Here is a 27772-nt window from a genome sequence, read left to right as displayed (position 1 = left end):
TTCTATTTTAATAATAACAATTATGATTACTTGTTTTTAAAAATCTGAAGTAGTTACCTGAGATGTTTGTGATTCTGTTGTTCTTAAGCTAAGGTAGCTTGAGCTGCAGCAACAAGTTTTGGACCCTGAATATAAAGAAATGACAGATGTATGGAAAATGTTAGCATTGCCATTAGAATAAAAATTAACATTTACATAGCCACTGATGATGTAAAATACTTCCAGATACACAACATCTGTTAACTCCAATTTATACAAGAATCCCTACAAGGAAGCTGACTGACACCAGTTGCCTCAAAGGAATAAAAAATTATTGTGAAGTCATAGGGGAAATATGCAATGATTCAGACACTTAAATATAAGCTTCCTTATTAATTCACTAAGCTATAAAATCAAGCTGTCAGATTCAACTAAAACACAAAGCAGTTTTTCCAAGAAAATGTTTAAATAATGAAAGTTATTTAATGCTATTTCTAACAAAAGTTTTCAGATCTTCAGACCTAACAAATATCCATATTCATAATATCACAATTTTAGAAACAGAACAGATTTTACAAACATTTAATAATATGCTACAAGGTAGCAGCATACAATTTTTTTTTTTTTCAATTTTCAAAAGAAAAACAAGTTAACTCCTTTTGTAAGGCAATTTTATGTAGAAAAAAAGATTCTATATGTATGGAGTATCCTTTAGGTACGTGAACCATTAAGCCCTAACCCCATCAAATGCTCCCACAGTGGAAACCAGATATATTAGACTGAAGACAACACCAGTACCTCTTCAGCGAAGCAGACCTCATGGTCCTCAACCTTGCAACACTTCTCTACCATAGCTGAGAACTCTCCAGCCACTTTCTTCAGTTGATCATCTGTTGCCTTGGGCTTGTGTTTCACCAGCTCAACGAGCACACTGTATATTAACCAAACAACAGAAAATAGGATGTTCATATAAATAAATAATAACATGGTAATTAGAGTAGCTCTATTGTTTAAGATTTTAAGTATTAGAGTCAGATGTCTTTGGGTTTGAGGTCCAGATGTACCATTCTAAGCCTCAATATTCTCACCTACATAATGAGATTAATAAAACCTGTCTTCATAGGGTTGATGGGAAGATCAAACGAGATCATTACTGTATATTGCTCAACATTTTGTGTAGAGTTAAATACAGCAAAAGAAAAAGTCCATTACTTTTTACTAAGTTCCTAGAAAGGATTATACGTTTTCAATTATACATGATTCACATTCTAGAAGCCATATATCTTATTGAATTGCAAAGTTTACATAAGAGTTCAAATGATCCTTTAAAAGTTTGCCTTGTACTTCCTTTCTATAGTTTCTCAGTTAAGAATCTATATATTTGATCTTATAGGAAATAAGTCTGTCAAAACATGTGAACCTATTGCCCTGAGATCCTCTTTAAACCTCAAACCAAAATATCCGGAGATGGTGGTTGCACAATTTGAAGAATAAAATCAATGTCACTGAATTATATAGATAATAACTGCTGCTTTCTGTTTGTGTATTTTGCTGTTAGTATGCTCAGCAAACCACAAAATTAATCATTAAAAAAAAGAGAGAACTATGGCATCTGGTGATTCTCTGCATTGACTTTACAGAAACAACAATGTGAGACAGAGGTTGAGTATGACAGGTTTTGCAATGATGCTCTTAAATCTGTGGCCAGGATCAGAGTTCACAAGAGATGATAGCAAATATCAGTTGCTTATTTTCCACAGTTCTACTATATGGAGCATGGCCTAGAACTCACATTTCTATATGTCTTTCATCCAAATTCCATTTCTAAAAGTCACACATTGGGTATTTGCCTGGCCTATGGATTCATCATAGAACAAATTTTAAATCCCCCATTCATATCTGAAAATCAATTCTCCAGTTTCTATGAACTAATTTTCTAACTATGCAAATGTATCAGTAAATTGTTCAGCCTTTTCTAATGAATCTGGATAAGTAATTATTCTAGTATGGTCCTTTATCCACAAGGTTAGTGCATATAATTTGCAGGCAAGATTATAATACCGCGTTCTGCTTAGGAAGAAAAAAGCTATCCATTGTGTTCTTGATACTTTTACCAGTTTCATAAGACTAATAATACTTTCCCCTATAGAATATAATCACTACTTCAGGAAAGTTATTCATTCAGTAGACAATTTTCACTATCAAGAATGCAGAAGCTTGCAATAATGAAATATTCCTCACGTTTGTTTCTTGGTTTGTTTCTGATCCTCAGGAAGTGTGCACAAATCGCTGTGGAAAGTGAATGTTTCAGCACTAAACTCTTTGGGAGCATATGTTTCATCCACTTCCAGGGCAGAGAAACATGGCCGCCTGTACACCAAGGAGTTTGAGCAGCAGGTGGTGACCTTTTCACTCACTGGGGTCTTCTCGTGTAGCACACACAGCCGGTTCAGAACCAAAGACAGCTGAAGGGGAAGCAGAAGAGCAGAAACTCAAAAGAAGCTTAGCTGAAAATTTGTCATGAATACCTACTTTCCAATGGACCAAAAATGTGTTATATTGTAGCTTGTTGTATTTAAGTGCCATGGAGTCGGCTCCAATTCACAGCGACCCTGTATAGGGTTTCTAAGGCTGTAAATCTTTGTTGGAGTAGAAAGCCTCATCTTTCTTCCACAGTATTTTTGGCTAGCACCATTGAATCCAGGGTTGATTTGGCATAGTGGTTTGTTTATGTCAGGACTACAAATAATAAGAGATTCTGAAAGTATTTTCTCACTTAATTACACTTCAAAAAACAATTTGAAGTTATTTCTAGGACATGCGTTGGAGGAGGAAATAGTTTTATAGAAGAGACTCCAAAGAAAGTGAAAATCTAGAAAATGCCAGGATGCTATTGTTAAACACTGAATATTCATGCAATTTTTCATTGTTGGGATCTTATCTAAATGATCCTTTTGGTGGTCAGGATAATATAGACTGCCAAGTAAATTGTGGCTGCTGTCACTACCACCACCTACACACACACATACACATATACACATATGCTTTATTTCACCCCTCCTTTGGATGTTAACTTTGTCAGTATTGAAAGGCAAAATTTATCACTATTAATTATATTTTTAAAGACTTACGTAGTCCTCAGCACAGGACATTCTCTCTGTTTCAGCAAGCTTACAGCACTTGGTTCCCACCCTTCCTAAGTTTCTTGAGACCTCCACGAGAGTTGGAGTTGACACTTGGGGTAGTTTCCTGGTGTAACGGACTACGAGCCTGTAACAAAACAGCCCATGTGTTTTCAACAAGGTTAAAAATAAATCATTTTTTCCCTAACATAGTGCATCAAGCAAACAATACTTAGCCAAAATCAACTAAGAGTATCTTCCAGTTATAAAGTTATCTTCATCTCCAGGGTAGCTGAGTAACATTGTAAAAAGACAAGTCTTTGGAAACTCTATAACGGTCACTATGGGTCAGAACCGACTTGATGACACATAACAACAACAATAATTTTTGAAATACACTGCTGCCATTTAATCTTTAGAAAGTATTTCCCTTCTCATATTTCAGTGACATTAATACAGTTATTGTTTCTTACCACAAATACCTGTGAAAGACTAACGAATATTAGCACTCATCTAAACCTGAAGTATATGAATGAATATTCTTGTCTATAAAATTGGGAAAACTATATCTGACTCAACAGGGATTCATTCAAAAGAAAGAAAGTATGCCATTAACCTGATATAGCTAACAAGTAGCAGTTGTTTACAAGGGGACTTCAAAAAGTTTGTGGGGAAATGGTATTAAAAGAGAATGGAATTTTTCCACGAACTTTTCGAAACTACCTTGTATTGAGAATCTCCATCATCGTTGAAAATCAATGTAAAATGGCAATCTACTCAAAAGAAGGAACTGTCTCTTGTTCACCGATGCACCACTTGTTACTGTTGTTGCTGTGTGTCGTAGAGTCAGATCTGACTCATAGTGACCCTGTATAGAGTTTCCAAGAATGACTGGTGGGTTTGAATGGCCAACCTTGTGGTTAGCTATCCAGTGCTTACCCTCTAGAGCCACATCACTAGCACCCATAGAGTGCTAACATATATATGCTGCACATTAGCTATTTGCTCAATGACGTGTCCCTTCTGGTTTTACCACCATAAATTAGACTCTGTTAGATTGAGGAATTAGTCTATCAGACCATTCTGTCTCTGATATTGCTACAAGAGGAAGTTACAAGGGGAAACAAATAAAAGATTATGTGTATCTCCCAAATATCAACTTTTTCTCCCAAATAGCCCCTTATGAATTTTATATTCTTATACATACCTAAATTCATTTGTCGTATTTTTGTGTTCAACCCATATTGCACATTTAGAACTACTACTACAGCTACTGCCTTTTCACTGTAAGGTCTTTTATTTGTCTGTAAGCTCGGCCTTAAGGAGCTCTGGTAGCGTAGTGGTTACGAATCGGGCTGTGAACCACAAAGTAAGCAGTTCAAAACTACCAGCTGTTCTGTGGGAGAAAGATGAGGCTTTCTGCTCCCGTACAGGGTTGATATGAGTTGGAACTGACTCCATGGCACACAGCCACCAAGCTTGGCCTTAACATTCATAACAATACAGACTTCTCCATGCCATTAACTACTGTATCTCTCCTTCTCTAACTCTTGTACATATTTCTTGGTGAGAAGTAATTAGGAATATATACTATATTTAATTATTAAGATGTCTATGAAAAGCGCTTCATAGGGAAAAAAAAACCCACCACAAAACTTGTTGCCATCAAATCAATTCTGACTCATAGTGACCCCAGGTGTTATAGAGGAGAATAGCTCCATAAAATTTTCTTGGCTATAATCTTTTTTGAAGCAGACCAGGAGGTCCTTGTTCCATGGTGCTACTAGATGGATCTGAAAGACCAATATTCTTCTGAGTGAACAAGTGCAAACTCTTTGTGCCACCCAGGCACCTAGTGCACCATATGGTGGTAGTGGTGGTGGTGTGCCATGGAGTCGGTTCTGACTCATAGTGACCCTGCACAGGGTTTCCGGGGCTGTGAATCTTTACGGGAGCAGAAAGCCTCATCTTTCTCCCACGGAACTGCTGGAAGTTTCAAATTGTGGATTGTTAGGTTAGCAGCCCAGCTCGTAACCACTTCGCTACCAGAACACCTTAGTGAACCATATAGTAAGTCTTAAATAGCTATGAATTGATCAAGAAAAAAATTAACAAAAGCACAAAATGACTTACGCATTTTGGAAGCCATATTCTCCAAGTTGATCAAAAAGTTCACAGTTTTGTTTGACTACACGCTGAGGCTCCTCAACAAGGGTATTGAGTTCATCAAGCTGAAAGATAAAATTTTGAGTTTATTTATTTTATTCCATCTGACGACCAGCTGGACCAGTTTTTGTTTTGTTTTTTACTCTAGGCAAAATGAGATCTTCCTGTCCAAAACCAAATCAAACCAAATCCACTGCTACCCATCAATTCTGACTTAAAGAGATCCTGTTGGACAGAGTAGAACTGTTGGTGAGTTTAAACTGCCAACCTTGTGATTAGCAGCCCAATATTTAACCCATTGTATTTTGATGTCAAATCTATCACATTGTATCTAACCCTTTATTTTAACTGCTGGGTCTGTCTAGTGTAAATGCTTAAGAATGCCCTTCAAGCTCTGGAGTTCACCTATTAATATTTGAGCCAGATCATCTGACCCTATAGGATAATCATGGGATTTGAACCTTACTGAGAACCTCAAGGTCATGGGTTTGAGCCCACCAGTCACTCTGCAGGAAAAAGATGAGGTTTTCTGCTCCCATAAAGATTTACAGCCTCAAAAAATCTATACAGGGTCCCAGTAAGTTGAAACTGACTCAGCTGACACAACCAGATCTGACTCGTTTTCTAGTTATATAGCTTTACTTACTGGCTTCTGAATCCTCACCGACAAAATGGAGATGATGATGTCAGTCACCACACAGAACTGCTTGGTGAATCAAATGAGCTATGGAAATTAAACTAGCACTTGACCCACATAAAAGAGCCCTGGAGGCACAGTGGTACAGTGGTTAACTGCTAACCAAAAGACTGGTGATTCGAACCAACCTGCCACTCTGTGGGATGAAGATGTGCTATTCTGCTTCTGTAAAGATTTGTAGCCTTGGAAATATTGTGGGACAGTTTTTACTGGCTCCCAATGGCATTTAACAACAATAATAACATAGCATATCTGGCTGCTAACCTCAAGGTCAAAACAACTAGCTGTTCCAGTGGAGAAAGATGAGGCTTTCTGCTCCTGTAAAAATGTACAGCCTCTGAAACCCAGTACAGGGTCGCTTTGAGTCAAAGCCAACTCCACAGCACATAACCACCATTACCATAAGAGTCCTGGTATGGAGCCATAGGATAAGCACTCCACCTCAAGGTTGGTTTGCATTGCAAAGCTGGTGGTTTAAACTCACTAGCCGCTCCTCAGAAACTCTATACAGGGTCTATGAGTAGGGACCCATTTGATGGCACTGAGCAACAACATAGGAGTCCTGGAGTCCTGGTATGGCACTGTGGGATAAAATACTGGACTGCAATGTCGGTTTGAACCACAGAGTCAGCAGTTTAAACTCACCAGCTACTCCTTGGAAACCCTATACAAGGTTGCTATGAGTCAGAAGTAACTCAAAGGCACTTAACAACACAACATAGGACTCCAACCACAGGGTTAGTGGTTCAAACCCACAGTCACTCCTTGGAAACCCTATACAGAGTCACTGTTAGTTGGAAGCAACTCGACCCAACTCAATGGCACTTAACAGCAACCAAAGGATCACTATGAGCTGGCACTGACTCAAGACAATGAGTTTAGTTTTTGAGCTTGACAGTACACAATAAAAGCTTAATAATTGGTGATTATGATTATAAGTATTATTATTATTATTGAGTCATTGCTCCAGTGGGATCCTAAGCTCTCTGAGTTGAAAGATTTTGCCTTGGTGACCAGTAACAGTCTTGCTAAGTGCTGCAAAGTCAGTTATGACTCATAGTGGCCTGAATAGGGTTTCCAAGGAAAGGCTGTGGGTTAAACTGCAGACCTTGCAGTTAGAAGTCCAGTGCTTATCCTACGGTACCACATCAGGACCCCAGTATGTTGTTGTTGTTATGTGCCGTGGAGTCGGTTCCGATTCATAGTGATCCTAGACAGGGTTTCCGAGGCTGTAAATCTTTACGGGAGCAGAAAGACTCATCTTTCTCCCGCCGAACAGCTGGTAGTTTCGAACTGCTGACCTTGCAGTTTGTAGCCCGATTCGTAACCACTATACTACCAGAGCTCCTTAGGACCCCAGTACAGTGCCTGGAGATATGGTGCTTGGCATGCAGCAATTTCTAGTCATGGAAATAATGACTTTCTTCTGATTCAGAATAGTTTGGAAAGCATTGGATATGCTTGTAGGAGACCTGAAAATCATCCAGAACTTGTTCACTCTCTTTACATAACTTCTTAATAAACCATACTTAAACTTTTTCGAAAAGAATTCTTCAGCCATCCATAAGACACTATTTCAAGTAGTTGATACATTTTGGAATCAAAGGTATTTTCTTTATGTCTGAGTTAAAACTCTTTTAATTAACATTCATACTGACATTGTCTTAGTCTGTTCTTTGTTGTTGTTGTTAAATGCCATCAAGTCCCTTCCAACTACAGCAACCCTGTATAGGGTTTCTGAGGCTTTAGATCTTTGCAGGACCAGAAAGCCTCATCTTTTTCCTAGGAGAGGCTGATGAGCTCAAACTGTCAACCTTGTGGCCATATGGAGCCATCATACTCCCTGTCTGTTCTTGGGAATATGAAAAAGAAAAACCGTGCTTAAGATTTTATCTTTTTAGAGAGTGTTGTCTTTTCTAGGCTAACTACTCTCAACTTGATTAGCCATTTTATTTAAGGTCATGTTTTCAATAATGTTTAAGAGTACATAATAGAAAACCATCTCAAAAACAAAAGCACTTAATTGTTATATGTCAATCCACATACATGCATTATTTTTCTTTGTCGTTATTGGAATCAACAGTTCAAGAGTCAGATTTTTTCTTTTCCAGCAAGAAACCTACCACTTTGCCATAGCACGTAGGAGGGTCATCAGTGGCACAGCATTTTTCCAGTGTTGCTTCATATTTCTTGACAAGTCTTCCCAACAAAAAGGCAGAGTATTCAGGATGCCTTCTTGCGTATTCATACAAAAACCTGATTAAGATAAAAATAAAATAGATTTAGTTGGACCAATAAGCAAGATCAATCACAGAACTATCTTAGAGATTAACTCATATCCCAAAGATCTAAATCTAACTTATATCTATGCAGTAAAAATAGTGGCAATACATTAGGGATCTAGAATTAAAGCTATCTGGGTTCAAATCCTGGTTCTATCAATTATTTTACTATATCATCTTGTGATTGTTATGTGCCGTAGAGTCGGTTCTGACTCATAGCACCCTATGCAGGGTTTCCGAGGCTGTAAATCTTTACGGGAGCACAAAGCCTCATCTTTCTCCCACAGAACAGCTGGTAGTTTTGAACTGCTGACCTTGAGGTTTGCTGCCCAATTCGTAACCACTACACTACCAGAGCTCATCTTAGGAAACCTATTAAATGCCATCTTAGGAAACCTATTAAAATTAATGGAGTTTTAATTTTCTCTTCTGTAGGATGAGGATACTACTATTATCTATCTCATAAGGTAAATGTCTGTGAAAATTAAATGATATAATTTATGTAAAACACTGGCACATGGTAAATTTTTGGATAAATGATACCTCATAGTTATTACTATGAATGCTTTGCTTGATTTGGAGTATACCTCACAAGAAGTCTGGACATGGTACTGTGGGTTAATGCGCTGGACTACAAGGTCAGTTTGAACCACAAGGTTGGTGGTTAAAACTCACCAGCTGCTCCTTGAGAACCCTATACACAGTTGCTGTGTGTCAGGACCGATTCGACAGCACTTAACAATAGCAAAACACCTCCAAACATTCTGAATTAAACACTTAGTTTTAGCCACTCATGGAATTCTAGATTTTTATGTTTGAGAGAGTTTTAATTTTTTTCATTTTCCTCTCTGTTGAAGTGAAATTTTATAGGGTATATCATTTTATGAACTAGTAATTAGTGCAAAAGCTACTATCATAAGCCAATAACAACAACAACAAGAATCAAGGTTTACTATGACACTTATCACCTATGCATAACCATCTACTTTGTTACTAAACAGTATGACCTTGCCCCATCACTAAACTTTTGGCTTTCTGAAACAAATATTTAAACACCTGGTGATAGAATCCATGTATTTATACTTCTTTTTATACATTCCTGCCTATTACTACATATATGTTTACATATAAGTGGACATGCATATATATGCAATAAAGGTATTCAATAAATACCCTTTGAATGAATGAGCAAATGAATGACTAACATGTATATATTTGCATATTCACAAAATATTTCTAAAGTTCCAGAAATATCCAAAAGGAGTAAAGAATGGGCAGCAAATATAAAATGGGAGAACTTTTATTTATTGCTTTATACTTTTCTGTATTGGTTTTGTTATAAGCATGTATTATTTCACAATAATTTTTAAAACTATGATATTTTTGAAAAAAATTTTTTAAAGCCTGGGTCAGAAAAAGGATGAAGAAATATTCTGGATAACATGAAAATTGTAGCAACTCCAAAGGGAATCTAGTACATCTTATTAAAGTGTGAGATCATATAAAAGCTTTGAAAGATCATTCTTTATTCACTTACATGCCCAGGAAGAGATCTTTTGTCTCTGCATAGTTTTTGCACACCTCCTTGTCATCAACATAAGTAACAGCTATGGAGGGCAGGTCAGCAGGAATATCATCTTTTTCTACCTCAGAAATGCAGTGGGATTTTTCAAGCACAGACTTAGCACAGCAGTCCTTCAGTTTACTGGAGAATAAGTCTTGATTTTCACACATATATTTTGCCAGATCAGCCTGTAAACAAGTTAATAAAAATTGTTTATGAAAACTAGATAGGTATATATGCATATAACCAGATTTGTGTGTGTGTGTGTGTGTGTGCATGTATTTCACTTCTGAAGGTTTCTTTAGCTATCTACCCTTCTCCAATGTCATCTACTCCCCAAAAGAATCTCCTTAGAAACTTATCTTTAATTTAAAACTTTTTCTTAACTAAAATATGACTGAAATGGGCTATAAATCAGTAAATTAGTCTTTTGGGTTATTTAATAAGTTGGGTAACAGTACCAGTTGATTTTGATTCATGGAAACTCCACGTGTGTCAGAGTAGAACATAGAGTTTTCTAAGGAATGATTTTTCAAAAATTAAATTTTCACCTTGCCTTTCTTTACTCTGGGTGGACTCAAACCTCCAACCTTTTGGTAAGTAGCAAACCAGTACCCAAAACAGGGACTAAATAGAATGTTGTTATGGCTAAATGCTGTCAAATCGGTTCCTACTCATAGTGACCCTGTATAGAGTTTCCATGAGCAGTTGGTGGGTTTTAACTGCCCATCTTGCCTCTAGCAATCCAGGATAAGTAAGTTTAAAAAAAAAAAAAAAAAGACAACCTGGTGGTACAGAATTTGAGTGCTTCTCCATTAACTGCAAGGTCATGACTAGAACCCACCAACTGCTCTGTGGGAGAAAGATTTAGCAGTTTGCTTCTATAAAGATTTATAGCCTTGGGAACCCTATTCTCTCCTGTAGGGTCAAAGAATCAACTCAATGGAGCACAACATCAGTAATAGGTAAAAACATAAAATAAAATAAATAGGTACCATAGTGCAAGAAAAACTTGGAGATAAAGTAGACAGAAATAGAATACAAACTCAACCCACTATCAGCTGTCACCATGATACTGTATGGATCAATTCTATCAGTTTAAGGATGTAAACTACCAAAGAACATATTGATAATTCTTTACCCTGTCATCTGCACATTCAAGCAGGTCACCATGGCAGCATTCCTGGTGGATTTTGGCAAGATCTAGCACTACCTTCGTAATGTCTGAAAATTCAGCTTTGGGAAATTTCTGGCTCATTTGAGATACAGCCCTAAAAAACAAAATCCCATTGAATGAATTATTAACATGCAATATTTACAGGGATGCAATAGGAAAATACTATTTATGTTATGAGAAAATTGAAGGCAACTAGGCTATAAAAATAATCTGCAGAATCCATTACTTCTCATTTTAATGCTAGTACTAAATTATCCTTTTTACTTACGACAGAATTATCCATCATGAGAGTGGGTGCAGTAGATAGAAATCTGGTGTTCATTAGTAGCCATCAAGTCAATTCTGACTTATGACAGCCTCAGCCTTGTGGGTGCAGAGTGGAGGCAATGTTGTAAGGTATGCAGTTTGGAACCCAGATCTAAAGTCCAAGTCTGGCTTTCTCACTTACTATCAGAGTGATCATAGGAAAGTTAGTTAGACACTCTTAGATTGAAACTCTGTAGTTTCAATAGCACTGTTGTGTAAATTAAATTAGATAATGTATATTAAATAAAGCATTTTATAATAGAAAGAGCTAGTACTCTTTTTTGTTTTTTTAGTCAGTTAAGACTTTCTAAAGGAGTTTTGGAGTCCTGGTGTGGTGCTGTGGGCTAATGCGTCAGACTGCAAAGTCATTTGAACTGCAAGGTTGGTGGTTCAAGCTCACCAGCTGCTCCTTGGAAACCCAATACAGAGTCGCTATGGGTGAATCCACTCGACGGCACTTAATAACGATAAAAAAGTTCTAGTGTGGCACTGTGGGATAATGCACTGGACCTGAAGGTCAGTTTGAATCTCAAGGTCCGTAGTTCAAATTCACCAGTCGCTTCTCAGAAGCCCTCTATAGGGTCGCTGTGAATCGCAACCTAGTTGACAGTACTTAACGACAACAACAAAGGGATCCTTGGAAAGTGCAATGGCTCTATACAATAAGCACTGGACTGTGAACTCAAGGTCAGCAGTTTGAGCTTACCAGCTGTTCTGTGGGAAGAAGATAAAGCTTTCTGCTCTGGAAAACTTATATAGCGCCCCTATGAGTCAGAACCAACTCAAAGTCACTTAATAACAACAACAAGGGGTCCTGGTAGGGCGCTATCGGATAAGCGCTGGATTGCTAATCACAAAATCAGTAGTTTAAACCCAATAGCCACTCCTCAGAAACTGTAAACAGAGTCTGTAAGAGTCGAAACCAACTCAACAGCACTTATCAACAACAACAACAACAAAGGTCTCTAAGAAGAGAAATATCATAATTCCACGGAAGTAGGGTGTAATAAAAAGTTGTTATTGTTATGTGCTGTGGAGTCGGTTCTGACTCATAACGACCCTGCACAGGGATTCTGAGGCTGTAAATCTTTACGGGAGCAGAAAGCCTCATGTTTCTCCCGCAGAACAGCTGGTGGTTTCGAACTGGTAACCCTGAGGATAGAAGCCTGATTTGTAACCACTACGCTACCAGAGCTCCTGTAGCAAAAAGTAGGTAAAAGAAATAAATAAAACTAATAAAATTAAACATACTTTTGCTAAGAAATTGACCCAGTAGAAACTCTTAAGCTCTATGACAAGGATAGTGACATCATTCTTCCCAAATAATTTCAGAGTTGCCTAATTCTGATAAAAAGGACTTTTCCCCTTCTAGAATGAACCATAGTCTGTTTAGTTGTGTATCATGAGGTTGTTGTTGTTGTTGTTGTTTAATTTGGTTAATTTGGTTAGTGTACATGGGAGAAATGACAGGTAAAGGAAGTTTCATTGGTGGTTTCTAGAAAGCATACATAATGTCTATTCTTTTCATTTCTCTCCTACTCTTGCTGATTTGATGCTGACTAGCCCATGAGGGGTTGGGAGTGTTAGTATTTTCTTGGCTCAAGTATTCAAAGATCTCCCAGACCAGGTAAGTAACATCAAAATAGACAGCCCAGCAAAAATAAGATCCCAAGAACAGAACTACAGGTATGATCTAAGGAAAAATAATCTCGCTTTCTTCAATATTTAATTTATCAGGGCTACAAAAGAATAGGTAGACACTTTCAGTTCATTGGAAAGAAAGGTTAAGGTAAATTATTTTTTAAATCCTGACTACATCTCTATCTAAATAATGTTGTTGTTGGGAAGTGCCTTCAAGTCGGTTCTGACTCATAGTGATTCTGTGTACAGTTTCTGAGGAGCAGCTGGTGAGTTTGAACCGTTGACCTTGCTATTAGAATTGGTGTGCTCTGGAGTTGGTTCTGACTCATAGTGACCCTGCATAGGGTTTCTGAGGCTGCAAATCTTTACGGGAGCAGAAAACTTTAGCTTTCTCTCCCAGAGCAGCTGGTAGTTTTGAACTGCAGGTCAGCAGCCTGACTTACAACCATTACGCTACCATACATTAATAAATTCCCAGTATTTATTAATAAAATGAAAGCTTAAATATAAGTCCATTTTTAAGAAAAAGAAGAAAGAAAGAAAAAAGATTGTGCCCTCTAAGCTCTTTGACTACTTAGAAAAATAAGATAAATGAACATTTTTCTAAAAAATTGTCATTGGTGTTCTGACTTTTCCTTGTATTAACTTTCTACCTTATAGACAATCAAAAAGAAGTATTAAAAATTGCTGCATAAAATTTAATACAAATGTTTCGTTTTGCCAATTGAACCAACATTATTTTCATCATTCTAAATATGAAAACTAAATTTAAAAATACTCACCATGCTTTGAAGGCTCTCTCTCCGAATTTTTCGATATTGGCACACTTTAATCTTTGTTTGGCAGATGAAGTCAGCACGGCCTCTTTCAAAAGGTCAAGCTACAAAAAGAAATCATTTGGGGAAAATTAGAAAAAGAAAATTTTACGTGAAACATTCCTTCATAAACACTGATGAAACTATGCCAAATTAAATTTAAAAGAGATCGTTTATACCTAAATTTCCAAGTACTTACTATGGGTAACCATTTAATTTGATAAGAAGAAAAATTAGTCTGGCTATAGTGGAAGGCTGCAGGAAGTTGGGGGGTGATATAGAGGCATTGTCAGAGATAAAAGAAAAAAAAAACTGGGAGAACAGAATAGACTCATCTCCCAGAGAAGATAACTTTGTTAATTTCCTATTTTGCCGATTAATCATTTTAATCCCTCCTCCACCAACTCTCCTACAATCCAGAAACTCCCTTGTCTAGTTTGAGTTCCTTTTCCAGTAAAAAGGCTCATGACAAGACAAAACTTGTATTCTTTGGCTGTGTAATTAGACAAATAAGTTTCTGCATGTTGTTGTTAAGTGCCGTCGAGTCAGTTCCAACACATAGTGACCCAGTATAGGGTTTCCAAAGAGTGACTGGTGAGTTTGAATCACAGACCTTGTGGTTCAAACAGAACTTGCAGTCCTGCACATACCCTACAAGGCTATGCCAGGACTCCAAGTTTCTGCATATCCCTTATTAAAAGCAGTGGCATACTTAGACAAATATGAGATGAGGGGATTTCAAAATTTTTGTGGAAAAATGTAATTAAAATATGATTGAATTTTTCCATGAGCATTTTAATGATCCCTTTCACAGATTTGTCTTGGCAAATCTTAGCAGAAGGGCTAGTGAGTCCAAAAATCTTCATAGGTGAAGGATCCTTTTAGTGGTAGGTGGAGATAACAGAGTGGGGGAGGCTTTGTTAACATGTCTGGAAGTTTATGTCAGAGACTCAGGTTCTCTAAATCCAGCCATACAGTGGTGAAAATCTGAAAAATATGAACTGATTCTTATGTTCTTTTGCATAATACCTTTGGTGTCAGGCAGTCAGCTTTATCAGCAGCTTGGCAGCACTCGGTCAATACTGCTTTATACTTTTGACTAAAGAAAAGGAGTTCTGGGGCATAGAAGTAAGGATGTCTTCTGGCAACTTGGTATAAGTATCTAAAAATTACAAGAGGAAAACAAGGAGTCATTGTTCTTTAGCAGATAGATTACAGGAACCATTATAAACAACATTCTCTCCAGACCCTCCAAAACCCAAATAATGGCATCTCCTTTACCAATTAAAGTCAATCTGTATGTGACAACCTTACCTTTGTCATTATTTAAGTTACCTCAACAATGTGGTTAAAAGGTCTGGTGATATGTTTCCCAAAAGTGACAGCCTTGAAAACCCTATGGAGCAGTTCTAATCTGCACACCTGGAGTTGCTATGTGTCAGAATCAACTCAACAGCAGCTAACAACAACCTGGATAGATTGATCTCCATCATCAGGCCTTCTTTCTCCCAATCATGCAACCCCACCTACACAAGATTTCAGAAACTACTCCTCTTTAATCCAATTCATAGTCTTTATTAATTGTGAGATGTAAAATTATTAGAACTGGGAATAATCTATGCTTGTTGTTACTGTTGTTAAATGCCATCCAGTAGGTTCTGACTCATAGTGAACCTGCTTAGGGTTTCCAAGGGAACAATGGAGCAACTGGTGAGCTTGAACCACCATCCTTGTGGTTCAAACCGATTTTGCAGTCCAGCACATTATCCTGTAGCACTATCTCATATTAATTAAGGAGCTCTGGTAGCCTAGTGGTAACTAATCGGACTGTTAACCTCAAGGTCAGCAGTTCAAATCTAGCAGTCCTTCCACAGGAGAAAGATGAGGCCTTGGAAACCCTATACAGGGTTGCTATGAGTTGGAACTGACTTGGCACACCACCACCACCATCCATATTAATTAGCTATTTGATTTATAGAAAGTTAGTCTTTGTGTGTATAGTCTTAGATCTGTAAAAATCCTACTGTAAAAATGGTATCTATTTTTTTCAGTCAATATTAAAAATGTTTAAGGAAACAAAGAGGCCAATAAATAAATAAATAAATGAAAGGATTAGTAATCAAATCATAGTGTTTTAAGTAAAAATTCTTAGTTTGCTAATATGCATAAATAAGGGTTTCTTATTGTTATTCATAAGAATAATAATAAAATTGAAACCACTGTTATTGCCAATCATAAGTAATGTTTTGAGAAAACAGTGCCAATCTCAAATATTTTCATATAGTTCATACCCTGTTTCAATGAACCCCAAAACTTTTTGTTGTATAGAATTTTTTGTTGTTGTTGTTGTATAGAATTTTGCCAATTTTTTTGTTGTATAAAATTTTGCAATATCAAATGCTACCTCTTTTTTAATTGATCTGCTTCTTATGGTGATTGTTTTCATGAGAATTGATCTATAGATCTGTTACAATAATGCTAAATTTTGAATTATAAACATCTGATTACTTACTCTCCAAAGAATTTGTCCTCATCTGCCTGGAATGCAGCACACAAATCATCAGCAGGTGGTCTCACCAATTGAGGGAGACCTGGGTTGTCATCTTTGTGTGTTAAGAAACAATTGTTTCTCTCAGGTTCTTGTTTCTCACAACAGTCAGCCAATTCACCATAGGTGTCACGAAGAGATGCAATTGTACAGAGTTTATCTCCAAAAAGAGTATGCTAAATGAAGAAGAAGAAAAAAAAAATCTTTATGCCCAAAATACAATATAAAATCTTTAATATACTAGGTGACGCTTGGTTAGGAAAACAGAAATAATCCACACCATCATTCTTCAATCCCCTGTCTGATTTAGAGATTTTTCCTAGATTTGTTCTAAGTGTAATTTTCATAAGAATCAGCTGTCACACTCTTGCTTTGAATAGATAAAACGTAATGGCAAAAGAACTGGTCAATACCTTTAAGGAATGTTATATTACTTCTTTTTCCAACTGTGACTAAAGGCTAAAAGAGGTTTCACTAAAATAACCATCCACAAAAATAACCTAAGTAGTAGGTGAATTCACACTAAGGAGAAAACAGTTGAGATAGTTTCTCATTTGATCTGGTCCCCTTTGAGAGAGCCACTTATGAGAAGTTCTGGTGGTGCCGTAGCTAGGCACTCAGCTGCTAACTGAAAGGCTAGAGGTCTGAACCCACCAGCAACTCTGAGAGCGAAAGATGTGGCAATTTGCTCCTGAAAAGATCCGCTGTTTGTTTATTGTTAAGTGCTATTAAGTTTGTTCAGACTCATGTTGTTCTTGTTAAGTGCCGTCGATTCGGTTCAGATCTATCGCGACCCTGTACTGGGTTTCGGGGCTATAAGTCTTTACGGGAGCAGAAAGCCTCATCTTTCTCCCACGGAGTGGCTGGTAGTTTCGAACTGCTGACCTTAAGGTTCACAGCCCGATTCATAACCACTATGCTACCAGAGCTCAGATTCATAGCGACCCTATAACTATTGAGTTTCCAAGGAGAGGTACAACTGGTGGGTTTGAATTACCAACCTTCTGGTTAGTAGTCCAGTGCTTACCCTACAGAGCCACACCAGTATTAAAACCTTGGAGATCCTATGAGACAGTTCTTTTATAACCTAACTTACCTATTAATTAGAATGCACTCATTGCCAGTGGATTTGTTTTTAGATTATTCAAAATTAAGGAATAACACAGTTTATAACTTACCAATTGAGTTATTACACTGAAATATAGATTTTTAAATTTGCTCCAAATTACATTCCATTAAATTAATTACTTATTTCCTCATTAGATTATAAGGAGCCCTGGTAGTGTAGTGGTTACAAGTCGAGCTGTTAACCTCAAAGTTAGCAGTTCGAAACCACCAGCCGTTACACAGGAGAAAGATAAAGCTTTCTGCTCCTGTAAAAATTTACAGCCTCAGAAAACCTATACAGGGTCGCTATGAGTCGGAACCAATTCCACGGCACACTACCACCACCACCACCATTAGATTATATTAGGAAAACAGGTGCACTCCTGGGAAATATATACTACTCTAGATGTTGTTGTTGTTAAGTGCAGTCGAGTTGAACCCCACTCATAGCGACCCTGTATAGGGTTTCCAAGGAGTGGCTGGTGAGCTTGAATCACCAACCTTGTGGTTCAAACCAGCCTTGTAATCCAGCGTGCATTAACCCACGGCGCCACACCAGGACTGCTCTACTCTTGTTGTTGTTGTTGTGTGCCATGGAGTCGAATCCGACTCATAGTGACCCTGTACAGGGTTTCTGAGGCTGTAAATCTTTACAGGAGCAGAAAGCCTCATCTTTCTCCCACGGAATAGCTGGTAGTTTCCAACTGCTGACTTTGCGGGTTCACAGCCCGATTCGTAACCACTACGCTACTGGAGCTCCTTCTACAATTCATATTTAGAACTATGATAATTGCCTAAGGTTGCGTATGCATTCTGCTTTGAGAGAAGAAAAGGCTCCTATAATCATTAAGAAATGGTCTTTCTACTGAGATTGAGTGATGAGAGAGACATAAACTTCTCCTTATGCCAAAAGTTCAGTTTTCAAAACAATCCTTAAACTAATGGATGCATAGCTAGACTTTTCACCCAAGTAGCAAAACTAGCATCGAAATCAATTGAGTGTTTTCTCAAGATAAAAGCTAAATAGACTGCTATCACTATAAGCCTTTATGAAAAGAAACCAAATTTCAATTAAAAGAAAAAAAAAGTTTTAATAAATGACAAATCTCCATTTAAACACATTGACTTTTGTGTGTGGTCCTAATTTAAATTTTAAAAAAGTGTTTTAAAATATGAGGTGTAGCAAGACTATATAGATCACAGAAGTAACCATGACTTGTCAGTTTCCATTCACTTTAAGTGTTACTTGTGGTTAGTCATCAATATGCCACCAGGTCTCCTTTGTTTAATCTAGTCATTTAGTAATAATAGAAAAAACTAAAACAGGAAATTTTTCTTTTAAAGGCTCAGGATTTCTTAAAAGAAGAAGAAATTTTCTAAATCAGAGTGTACGTACAAGTGACTTGTCACAGTTTTCAGCTGCCTCATTAGCAACACATGTCTTTGCAAATTCAGTTACTTCATTCACTAATTTTACATGTTCTTCATATGGGCATTTTTGGAGATACTGAGAAAAGGCAATCAGCAATCTGAAACAAATGACACAGAAAGTATATTTGTATCATAATAAAACATCAATATAAAACAGATTGTTATGTTAGTGGGCAAATCACCTATCTAAATATGTTCTATATTTTATATATTTATACAAGAGAGAAAAGAATGGGGAAAAAAAGAAAGAATTGTTCATAACCGGTATTTTCTGAGGCCTTACCAGGCTTATGTGACTGCCTAGGAAACAAGAAAGTGTGTTTCCACCATGTTTAAATAAATATTCATGCACATCAGTAGATACATACCCAGAGAGTATACAAGCAAACTGTATCCTAAAGAGGTCTCATCAAGACTAAGGGTTTACCCTTTGAAGCATTTAAAACAATAAAATCACACACATGCCTCACTTAATCAGCCTATATTAGATCAAAGGAGCTCTGGTAGCGTAGTGGTTACGAATCGGGCTTCAAACCTTAAGGTCAGCGGTTCGAAACTACCAGCCGCTCCGCGGGAGAAAGATGAGGCTTTCTACTCCCATAAAGATTTACACCCTCGGAAACCCTGTACAGGGTCGCTATGGGTCGGAACCGACTCGATGGCACTTAATAACAACAACAAAAATTAGATCAACCTTTAAAATAGGCTATTTCTCAATTTTTACTAGAATTTTAAAAGGTTAAAATGCTCCCTGAAAAACCACAGTATTATTTGCTATGCACAGGGAGTTTAGTAACTGAATTGCCAAAAGAACCATATACTAAAATCATTTCTAGCATTCAGGCTCTCTATGAGCTTCAAGGCTGCTCTGTTCAATACAGTACCAATAGCCACATATGGCTATTTAAACTTAAATGCCAATGAATTAAAACAAAACAAAATTTAAATTTTTGTTCCTTAGTTGCCCTTGCCACACTGGATGTGTTCAGTAGCCACATGTGGCCAGTGGCTACCATACTGGAAAGCACTGATCTATATTTCCCTCAATATAGACCTGGATGACAGGGATATGTAAGAACCCCAGAGTTATAATCAATTGCTAATAGTAACATTAAATTTGACTTTGAATATTTTAACTTACAATCCTTTAAAGACATCTTCTCCTAAATCTGTGTACCGATGAGCAAGCTCACTCTTGTCTGGAAGGAGGTGAGAAGAGGGAAAGAAAGGGGAAAAACACACAAGAATTTTTTTTAATCACTGAAGAAAACAACTGATTATGATGCCACATTTATATTTCCCTCCATTTCACTAGTTCATTTGCTCCAAAATATTGGGCTCAGATTCTTACAGATAATCTTAGGAAGATGATGAACTATTTGCTCTGCATTTAAACTCAATAAATTTTCAATCAGCAATGACACTGTTTGTATAGTCTTATATTCAAATTTGGATAAGAAGTAATGGTTTCATAGTGTCTGTTAACTATCTGAAATGAAAATAATAGAAAACTGCTTTCTTTTTATAAGATTAGCAGCACAGATTTTGATTTCTTTATGAAGTATAGTTCATTGGGAATTTGGAGTTAGGAAGTGTATCTCAAACTCTAAAGTTTAAATTTAAATGCCTAAAGTTTCTGCATGTGCAAAGTAAAATTGTGATTACTAAGGAATTAACACTTTTCCACCTAGAATGTTATAAATACATTAATAAGATAACTTCCTATAGCCCCACAAATGAAAAATGTCATCACAATTTAAAAATAAATGTTAAAGGAGATCCTAATTCTTTAAAGGTGCAGGGTTTACTAAAACTTCATTTACTAGGAAAATAAAATTAAGTTGAATAGTAAAATAATAGAATTCTTACGTGCATCTCGACGAAACACACCCCTGGAATAAGCAGAGCTGAAGAGAAAGAGAAGGGAAATAAAGGTTACCCACTTCATGGTGCCAAAGGCTGTGGGAATAGAGGGGAGAAAAGTTAGGATGCATAGAGAGAAATTAGCACTAATATACTTCTCTGACCAGTAATTGTAGATTATTAACTAGACTCATCTTTGTATTTCATTGGTTCACAAGTGATTACAAAATTCATAATATTCTTGCCAAAAAATTGTTTGACTAAATCCCTTGCGTATGTTTGTCATTTGGAGCTGTTTTTTTCCATAAGACCTTGTCAATTCATTAAAGTTATGTAAAATATCTTATCAAATGAGTTTAAATGTTTGTAGCTTTTATTCATTGCTACCATTACCATGTTCTTGATATTTGATTCCTATTTAAACATTTTAGTTTTCAGTATTTGCAAAACTGTAACTACATCAATTATTTAACTTGAAAACAAGACATAGCTTAAGAGTTAAGTTCTGAATTATATCCATTACTAATTCCAAGTTTGCTTTTATCATTATGTAATGATTTGTTAATAATAAAAGTATATTTATACACAAACACACATTAGAGGGTATCTATGTCTTATTATTCTTTGGAAAGGGTTCTGACTGAAAAGGCTGATGCTGTCTCCAATGTGAACGAAGAAAAGCCACAGCAACAAAAACAATTAAAATAGGTATTCATAGGCTTCATGTTTGCATCTAATCTCTGGTCCATACGTGATTCAAACTGTGTCATACATAGGACACTTAGATCAACTAAAGGAATCTTCAGTTAAGGAGACATGAAGAAGAAAATGGATCCAAATAGCAGTAAGGAATTTTTGCCATCATCAGGACAGACTGAGTCCTGATTACATCTCTAGAAGTTAAGAGAAACTTAGACTTTCTTCATGGCATGGAGTTATCTCTACCCAGTTTTGCACTTTTATTCTTTCTTCCTTAACAAGTAGAAACATCTTATGGCTCTTCTTTAATCTAATTTTGAATCTCAAAAACAAAACATTATGATCAAAAGGAAAACAAAGGTTAATTAAATGTTTTTCAAACTTCCTTTGCTACTCTTCTCACCAAAGATTCTGTTCTATCCTGAAGGACTATCCTTCTTTTTTTCTAAAGCCGAAAAACCACTAATCTCAACTAATAGGAAAATTGTCTTTCTTTGATACCACAGTAGGATAACTCATATCAACCCAGTCATTTCAATTCATTACATAGCCCATGTAAATCAAAGCTCCCGTCCATCGCATATTTGAGTACATAAGCTAATAAATGTTCAATCATGAAAACCTAACCAGGTACCATCAAATCCATTCCGAGTAATTATGACCCCATGTGTTACAGAGCAGAATTTCAGAAGAAGCACTAGTCACTATTATAATGAAAGAAATACATTTTCTATTATCTTATTTCCTTGTCTTTCACTTTCAGATATGAGTATCAATTTAAAAATTAAGCACAGAAGATAAGATAAAAGAAAGAAAGATGGATGATAGATAGAAAAATAGATAATTTTTCAGATGGCTAAAGGGACTGTTGAATGATTGTACCAGACTTGTCTTTTAACCCACAGATGAATAAAACTTAAAGACTGTATCTGCCTAGGAAATTATTTCCATTGAAGAAACTGATTACTAATAATACCCTATATTTGAAAAGACAAAGTAAACTAATCTCATTTTCTAAATAGAGAAAATAATTCTCAAGTAATTGTGTCAACTTTTCTTTTAGCTCTCTAGAAACAGTTGTTGTTGTTGTTAAGTGCCATTGAGTCCGTTCCAACCCATAGCGACCCTGTATAGAGTTTCCGAGGAGCAGCTGGTGAGCTTGAACCACCAACCTTGCAGTTCAAATGACTTTGAAGTCTGGTGCATTAACCCACAGCACCACACCAGGACTCCCTAGAAAGAGTGGGAGTGGGCACCGTTTATTTGAAGTCATGGCCAACTCTAGCCTGTCCCTGTGGAAGGAAAAACCAAACATGCAATCCTTATCACTGAATATAATTGTATTACTAACTCACAAATTCAGGTCTTTTTCTGTCATGCATACATTTTAGTACCTTTTTCATTTAAAAAATTGAAAGAGTATTAGCCTCTCCATCTATTTGTTGTTGCTGTTGCAGTACCATCAAGTTAGTTCCAATTCATAGTGACCCTGTATAGAGTTTTTGAGGAGCAGCTGGTGGGTTTGAACTGCCAGCCTTGTGATTAGCAGCCCAGTGTTTATCCTACAACAATACCACACCATGACTCACTCCATCTATTATGTATTATAATGATGGTGTGCTGTGGAGTTGGTTCCAATTCATAGCAACCTTGTATAAGGTTTCCAAGGCTGTACACCTTTAGGGGAGCAGAAAGTCTCGTATTTCTCTGGCAGAATGGCTGGTAGTTTTGAACTGCTGACCTTGAGGTTAGCAATCTGACTCGTAACCACTATGCTACCAAAGCTCCTTATATACTATAATATCATATTAAAATATATGATAATGGAAAAAAAATTTTAATCAAATTCATCATGACCAAAAAGGAACTCAAAATGTGTTGTCCTATAATCAATAGTACCAAAAGTTTTCACTTTGACCAGAAATCTGAAACGAAGTATTAGCTTGACTAATCAAGAAAAAATGCCAGAGGCACAAATTAGAAATATTAGGAATAACAACAAAAAAAAAAAATAGAAATAATTATTTATACAATTAATTGTTTTTAATAAAATGAGAAGACTATAAATAACTTCATATTAATAAATTTGAAAACATAAGAACTGATTTGACCATATTTAATGATGGTTCCATAGCTTTGAAATATAAAATTGATAGTACCTGGAAGAATATTTCCTCACAATACCAATGAGATGTTCCATGTCATGTATCCTTATGAAAGATTAGTAGATGGTTGAAAACCCAAATTATTTAATTAACACTTTGAGTATTTAAAATTCATCTAAATTTTTTTTTAAAAGCTCTTGATAATTTGCATTTTACAGATTTCTAAAATAAGCATTTCTATGTTTTTCTGTGAAAACTTATTAGTTCTGCATATACCTTGTACTAAGAAGAATAAAAACACATAATTATTGATTACTTCTAAATGTTTTCTTCTTCAGGCTATTAAATTCTATGTTTGATCAGTTATCAAAGGATTCTAGCAGGAAGGTAAGTGAAATAGCTATACTAAGAGTTATAAATACAGTTTAGAGACTCTGATATCCAAGTGGAATCCTAGTGTGGTACTGTGAGATAAAGCACTGGATGGCAAGGTAGTTTGAACCACAAGATTAGCGATTCAAACTCACCAGCCTCTCCTTGGAAACCCTATACAGGGTCTCAAATAGCCAGAACTGACTCAATGACACTTAATAACAATAACAAGTATGATATCATGTTTGGTAAGGTGGAGGGTCAGAGAAAAAGAGGAAGACCCCCAGCAAGATGGATTGGCAAAGTGGCAGCATCAATGGGCTAAAGCATGGCAACTAATGTGAGGTTGGCCCAGGATCAGGCAGTGTTTTGTTCTGTTGTGCACAGGATCGCTATGAGTCAGTACCAACTTAATGTACCAACAAAAAGTAGGTAGAAAAAGGAACTCTGATAGTGTAGTAGTTATGAATTGGGTTACTAACCTCAAGGTCAGCAATTCGAAACTACCAACTGTTCTGCAGGAGAAAGATGAGGCTTTCTACTCCCATAAAGATTTACAGCTTCAGAAACCTCGTACAGGGTTGCTATGAATTGGAACTGACTCCACAGCACACTACCATCACCACCACCACAAATTTGATTAAAAAAAGTAGTTGCAGGGTTGCATAGTTGATTATCATAATTGCTGTCAATAATCACCCAACTCATGCATTGGCAAGCATTGTGTGATACATAGATTTACAACAACAAAGACTATGTACAACCAAAAACCTTGCAGGGTTTGGTTTCTTGGTTTGGAAGTTCACAGTAGTGGTTTTATGAGACATACTAGTTAATTAGTTTGATAAGATGTTTAGTGCTTCTCCCCTACCTACTAATTCAATACATAGTGCCTAAGGTCTTCAAAGCTTGCAAGCAACCATCCAAGGCAAAATTGGTCTCTATTTACCTGGAACAACAGAAGAAGTATCAGGAATAGGAGGAAGAAATGCAATATGTGGCTTATTGCCTCCATGAACAGCTTCCTCCTTTGCCAGGAGACCAGAAGAATTGGATGGTGCCCAGTCACCATTACTGAATGTTTTGTGCAAAGAGTCAGTAGAAGAACCCTGATCAAAAAGGCGAAAATGTAGAACAGAACTTCAAATTGTCATGGACTTGAGACTTCCTGGAGCCATTCAGCTATTGTCCTGAAATAACCTACATACCATAAATAAAAAAATAACTCCTGAAGTCTTCTTAAAACCAAACAATAGTTTATCTTAACTAGTAAAATACTGTCAGCCTTGAGCATTATGTGTTTATTTAAGAACTACCTATATGGGATCAAATTGACAACAACAACTAAAAAGATTAGGTGGGAACCTCAGGGGGCAGTGAATTTATGCTGATGATTAAGGAACTTACTCAGAAAAGGAGGGTCAGAATGGTTGTCTAACTCAAAGGAAGTAATCAACATCATTAAATGGTACACGTAGAAATGGTGTATGTTTTGCTGTGTACTCTCTCAACAACAGAATTTTTTTCAAAATTTAAGTCACTCTCAGATAAGCACTGGACTGCTAACTACGAGGTCAGATCAAAGCCAGCACTTAACAACAATAATGATTCATTTTACAGAAGATGTTTTAAGGAGACTATAGTAATGAAATTCTGTTATATGGAAAAAATAATAAAGTGTACTAGCTATTTGTTGTTGTTATATTAAGTACCGCTGAGTCATTCCCAACTTATAGTGACCCTGTATAGGGTTTCTAAGGAGTGACTGGTAAGCTTGAACAGCCAACCTTGTAGTTCAAACTGACTTTGCAGTCCAGCGCATTAACCCGCAGCACCATTACTTATTTAGAAGAGAAAAACAGGGTCTGGTGAAATGTAACTGGAAATTAAACCTGAGCCTTTTTCCTTTTGTCCTTCACTTTGGATTCATTTTGACAGGACATCAAGTTAATTTTGAAGCAGATAAAATGTTTCTTGGGTGCAGTCTCCCCTATTTCTTGTCACCCTACCTTACATAACCTTATAGTTGTCATCCATAACCCTATATCTGTACTTTGTGTGCATTGTTTAGGAAGCATTGTGTTGCTGCTTATGGTGATAGTTGAACAATCAGCAATGTAAGTGATAGCACTAACTTGTACATGAGAAAAATGTTAAATTGTCAAATTTTTGATAATATGTATATATGTTTTACAATTAACATTAAAAACAAAAAAAAATCTGTGTCCTCTTGTCCTCCAAATTCCTAAATCACCTCACCAAGTCATTGAAATCAGGCTTGCTCTCCATCAGAAAATCTTCTGATTTTCTGGTAGAGTTGTTTTAGTAGAATGATGAGACCATAACCAGACTGAAGTGGGTAGAGCAGTGACTAGAAGGTGTGGAATAAATGTTATGCTGTTCCACTATGATAGGTCACAATGTCTGAGACAGGCAAATCTTTACTTAGCACTCTTCTTATTTGACTGTGGATATATGCATATCCTACCTATGATGAGGAGCTCTGGTAGTGTAGTGATTATGAATCAGGATGTGAACCACAAGGTCAACAGTTTGAAACTACCAGCTGTTCCGCAGGAGAAAGATGAGGTTTTCTGTTCCCGTAAAGATTTACAGCCTTGGAAACCCTGTACAGGGTCGCTGTGAGTTGGAACTGGCTCCACAGCACATAACAACAACAACAAACCTATGATGAAGAGTCTGGATTGCTTTTTAAAATGTACAGAAGGGCAGATAAGTGAAATAACATTAAGCATCAAACTAATCAAATAAAATATTGTGAGCAATTCAATTTTATTCACTTATGAAGATACATTTCTTCACTACAGAATAAGAACTTCAGTTGTCCAAAATGTATAAACTCTCATAGGCATTTTCTAATGAGAATAATAAATTGTTATATAATCTAAATATCAGTAACCCTCTCATCTCTCTCCATGAATCATTTCCCCTAAATATGCACATTTTTGACAAATACAGAATTAATGAGAAAAATGATTAACAGGGAAGAGAATTTGATGAAGATTTCATAGGGGCAAGGAGGAGAGAGTTTATATCTCAGAGACTGTACTAGATGCCCATCTTTGTCGTATCTCATGCTTAAGTTTCTCTCGCTTCCAAGCTCCCATGACAGGGATGGTCCCCTTCTTCCCTTTCTTCATGTTATACTGGGAATGTAGAATCTATGTCTACCATCTCTCAGATTTCCTAACCATTTACTTTAATTTTCTCAACCTTTACTAATTCAGCTCAGGAGTCCTGGTATTGTAGTGGATTATGAGCTGGGCTACTAAACACAAGGTCAGAAGTTCTAATCTATGAGCCTCCCTTCCTGAGAAAGATGAGGCTTTCTGCTCCTGTAAAAATTTACAGTCTCAGAAATGCTCTACAGTGTTGCTGTAAGTCGTAACAAACTTGACAGCACACAAGTACCATTATCCACAAATTCAGCTCAGTAACATCTCAAAACTTGTACACAGAGAGATAAAGATAGGGTGGAGGAGGATGGGAAGAAATAGATAAATACAAAACCAGTTGCTGTGGAGTTGACGCTAACTCACGGTGACTCTATGTGTATCAGAGTAGAACTGTGCTCCTTAGGGTGTTCACTGGCTGGTTTTTCAGAAACAAATGACCAAATCTTTCTTTTGAGTCACCTCTGGATGGATTTGAACCTCCAACCTCTTAGCAACTGTACACATTTACTATTTGTACCACATAGGGATCGCAGATATGAGGTCTTGGGGTGTCCCTGTAGTAAGCACTGAACTGCTAAATACAAGGTTAACAGTTCAAATACACTAGTCATTCCTTGAAAACTCAATACAGGAATATGATTAAGAGCCAATGATACTGAAGGAAGAAGTCCAATGTGTATGGAAGGAATTGGCAAAGAACA

At 36.6% G+C, this 27772-nt stretch overlaps 1 protein-coding gene across 1 annotated transcript; it reads right to left on the bottom strand.

Annotated features, from left to right (window-relative positions):
- Positions 1-83: 83 nt before the first annotated feature.
- Positions 84-20783, bottom strand: ALB (albumin). Its single transcript, XM_006871558.1, has 14 exons — positions 20705-20783; positions 19977-20034; positions 18801-18933; positions 16262-16473; positions 14779-14911; positions 13717-13814; positions 10952-11081; positions 9784-9998; positions 8088-8220; positions 5235-5332; positions 3111-3249; positions 2221-2444; positions 778-910; positions 84-125 (listed from the first exon to the last, which is right to left on the bottom strand). The coding sequence occupies exons 1-14, from the start codon at positions 20781-20783 to the stop codon at positions 84-86; spliced, it is 1827 nt and encodes a 608-aa protein (XP_006871620.1).
- Between the last annotated feature and the right edge of the window lie 6989 nt (positions 20784-27772).

The sequence above is a fragment of the Chrysochloris asiatica genome, unplaced genomic scaffold (genome assembly GCF_000296735.1).
Source record: "Chrysochloris asiatica unplaced genomic scaffold, ChrAsi1.0 scaffold00169, whole genome shotgun sequence".
NCBI lineage: Eukaryota > Metazoa > Chordata > Mammalia > Afrosoricida > Chrysochloridae > Chrysochloris > Chrysochloris asiatica.
This window is presented reverse-complemented; position numbering and strand designations above follow the sequence as displayed.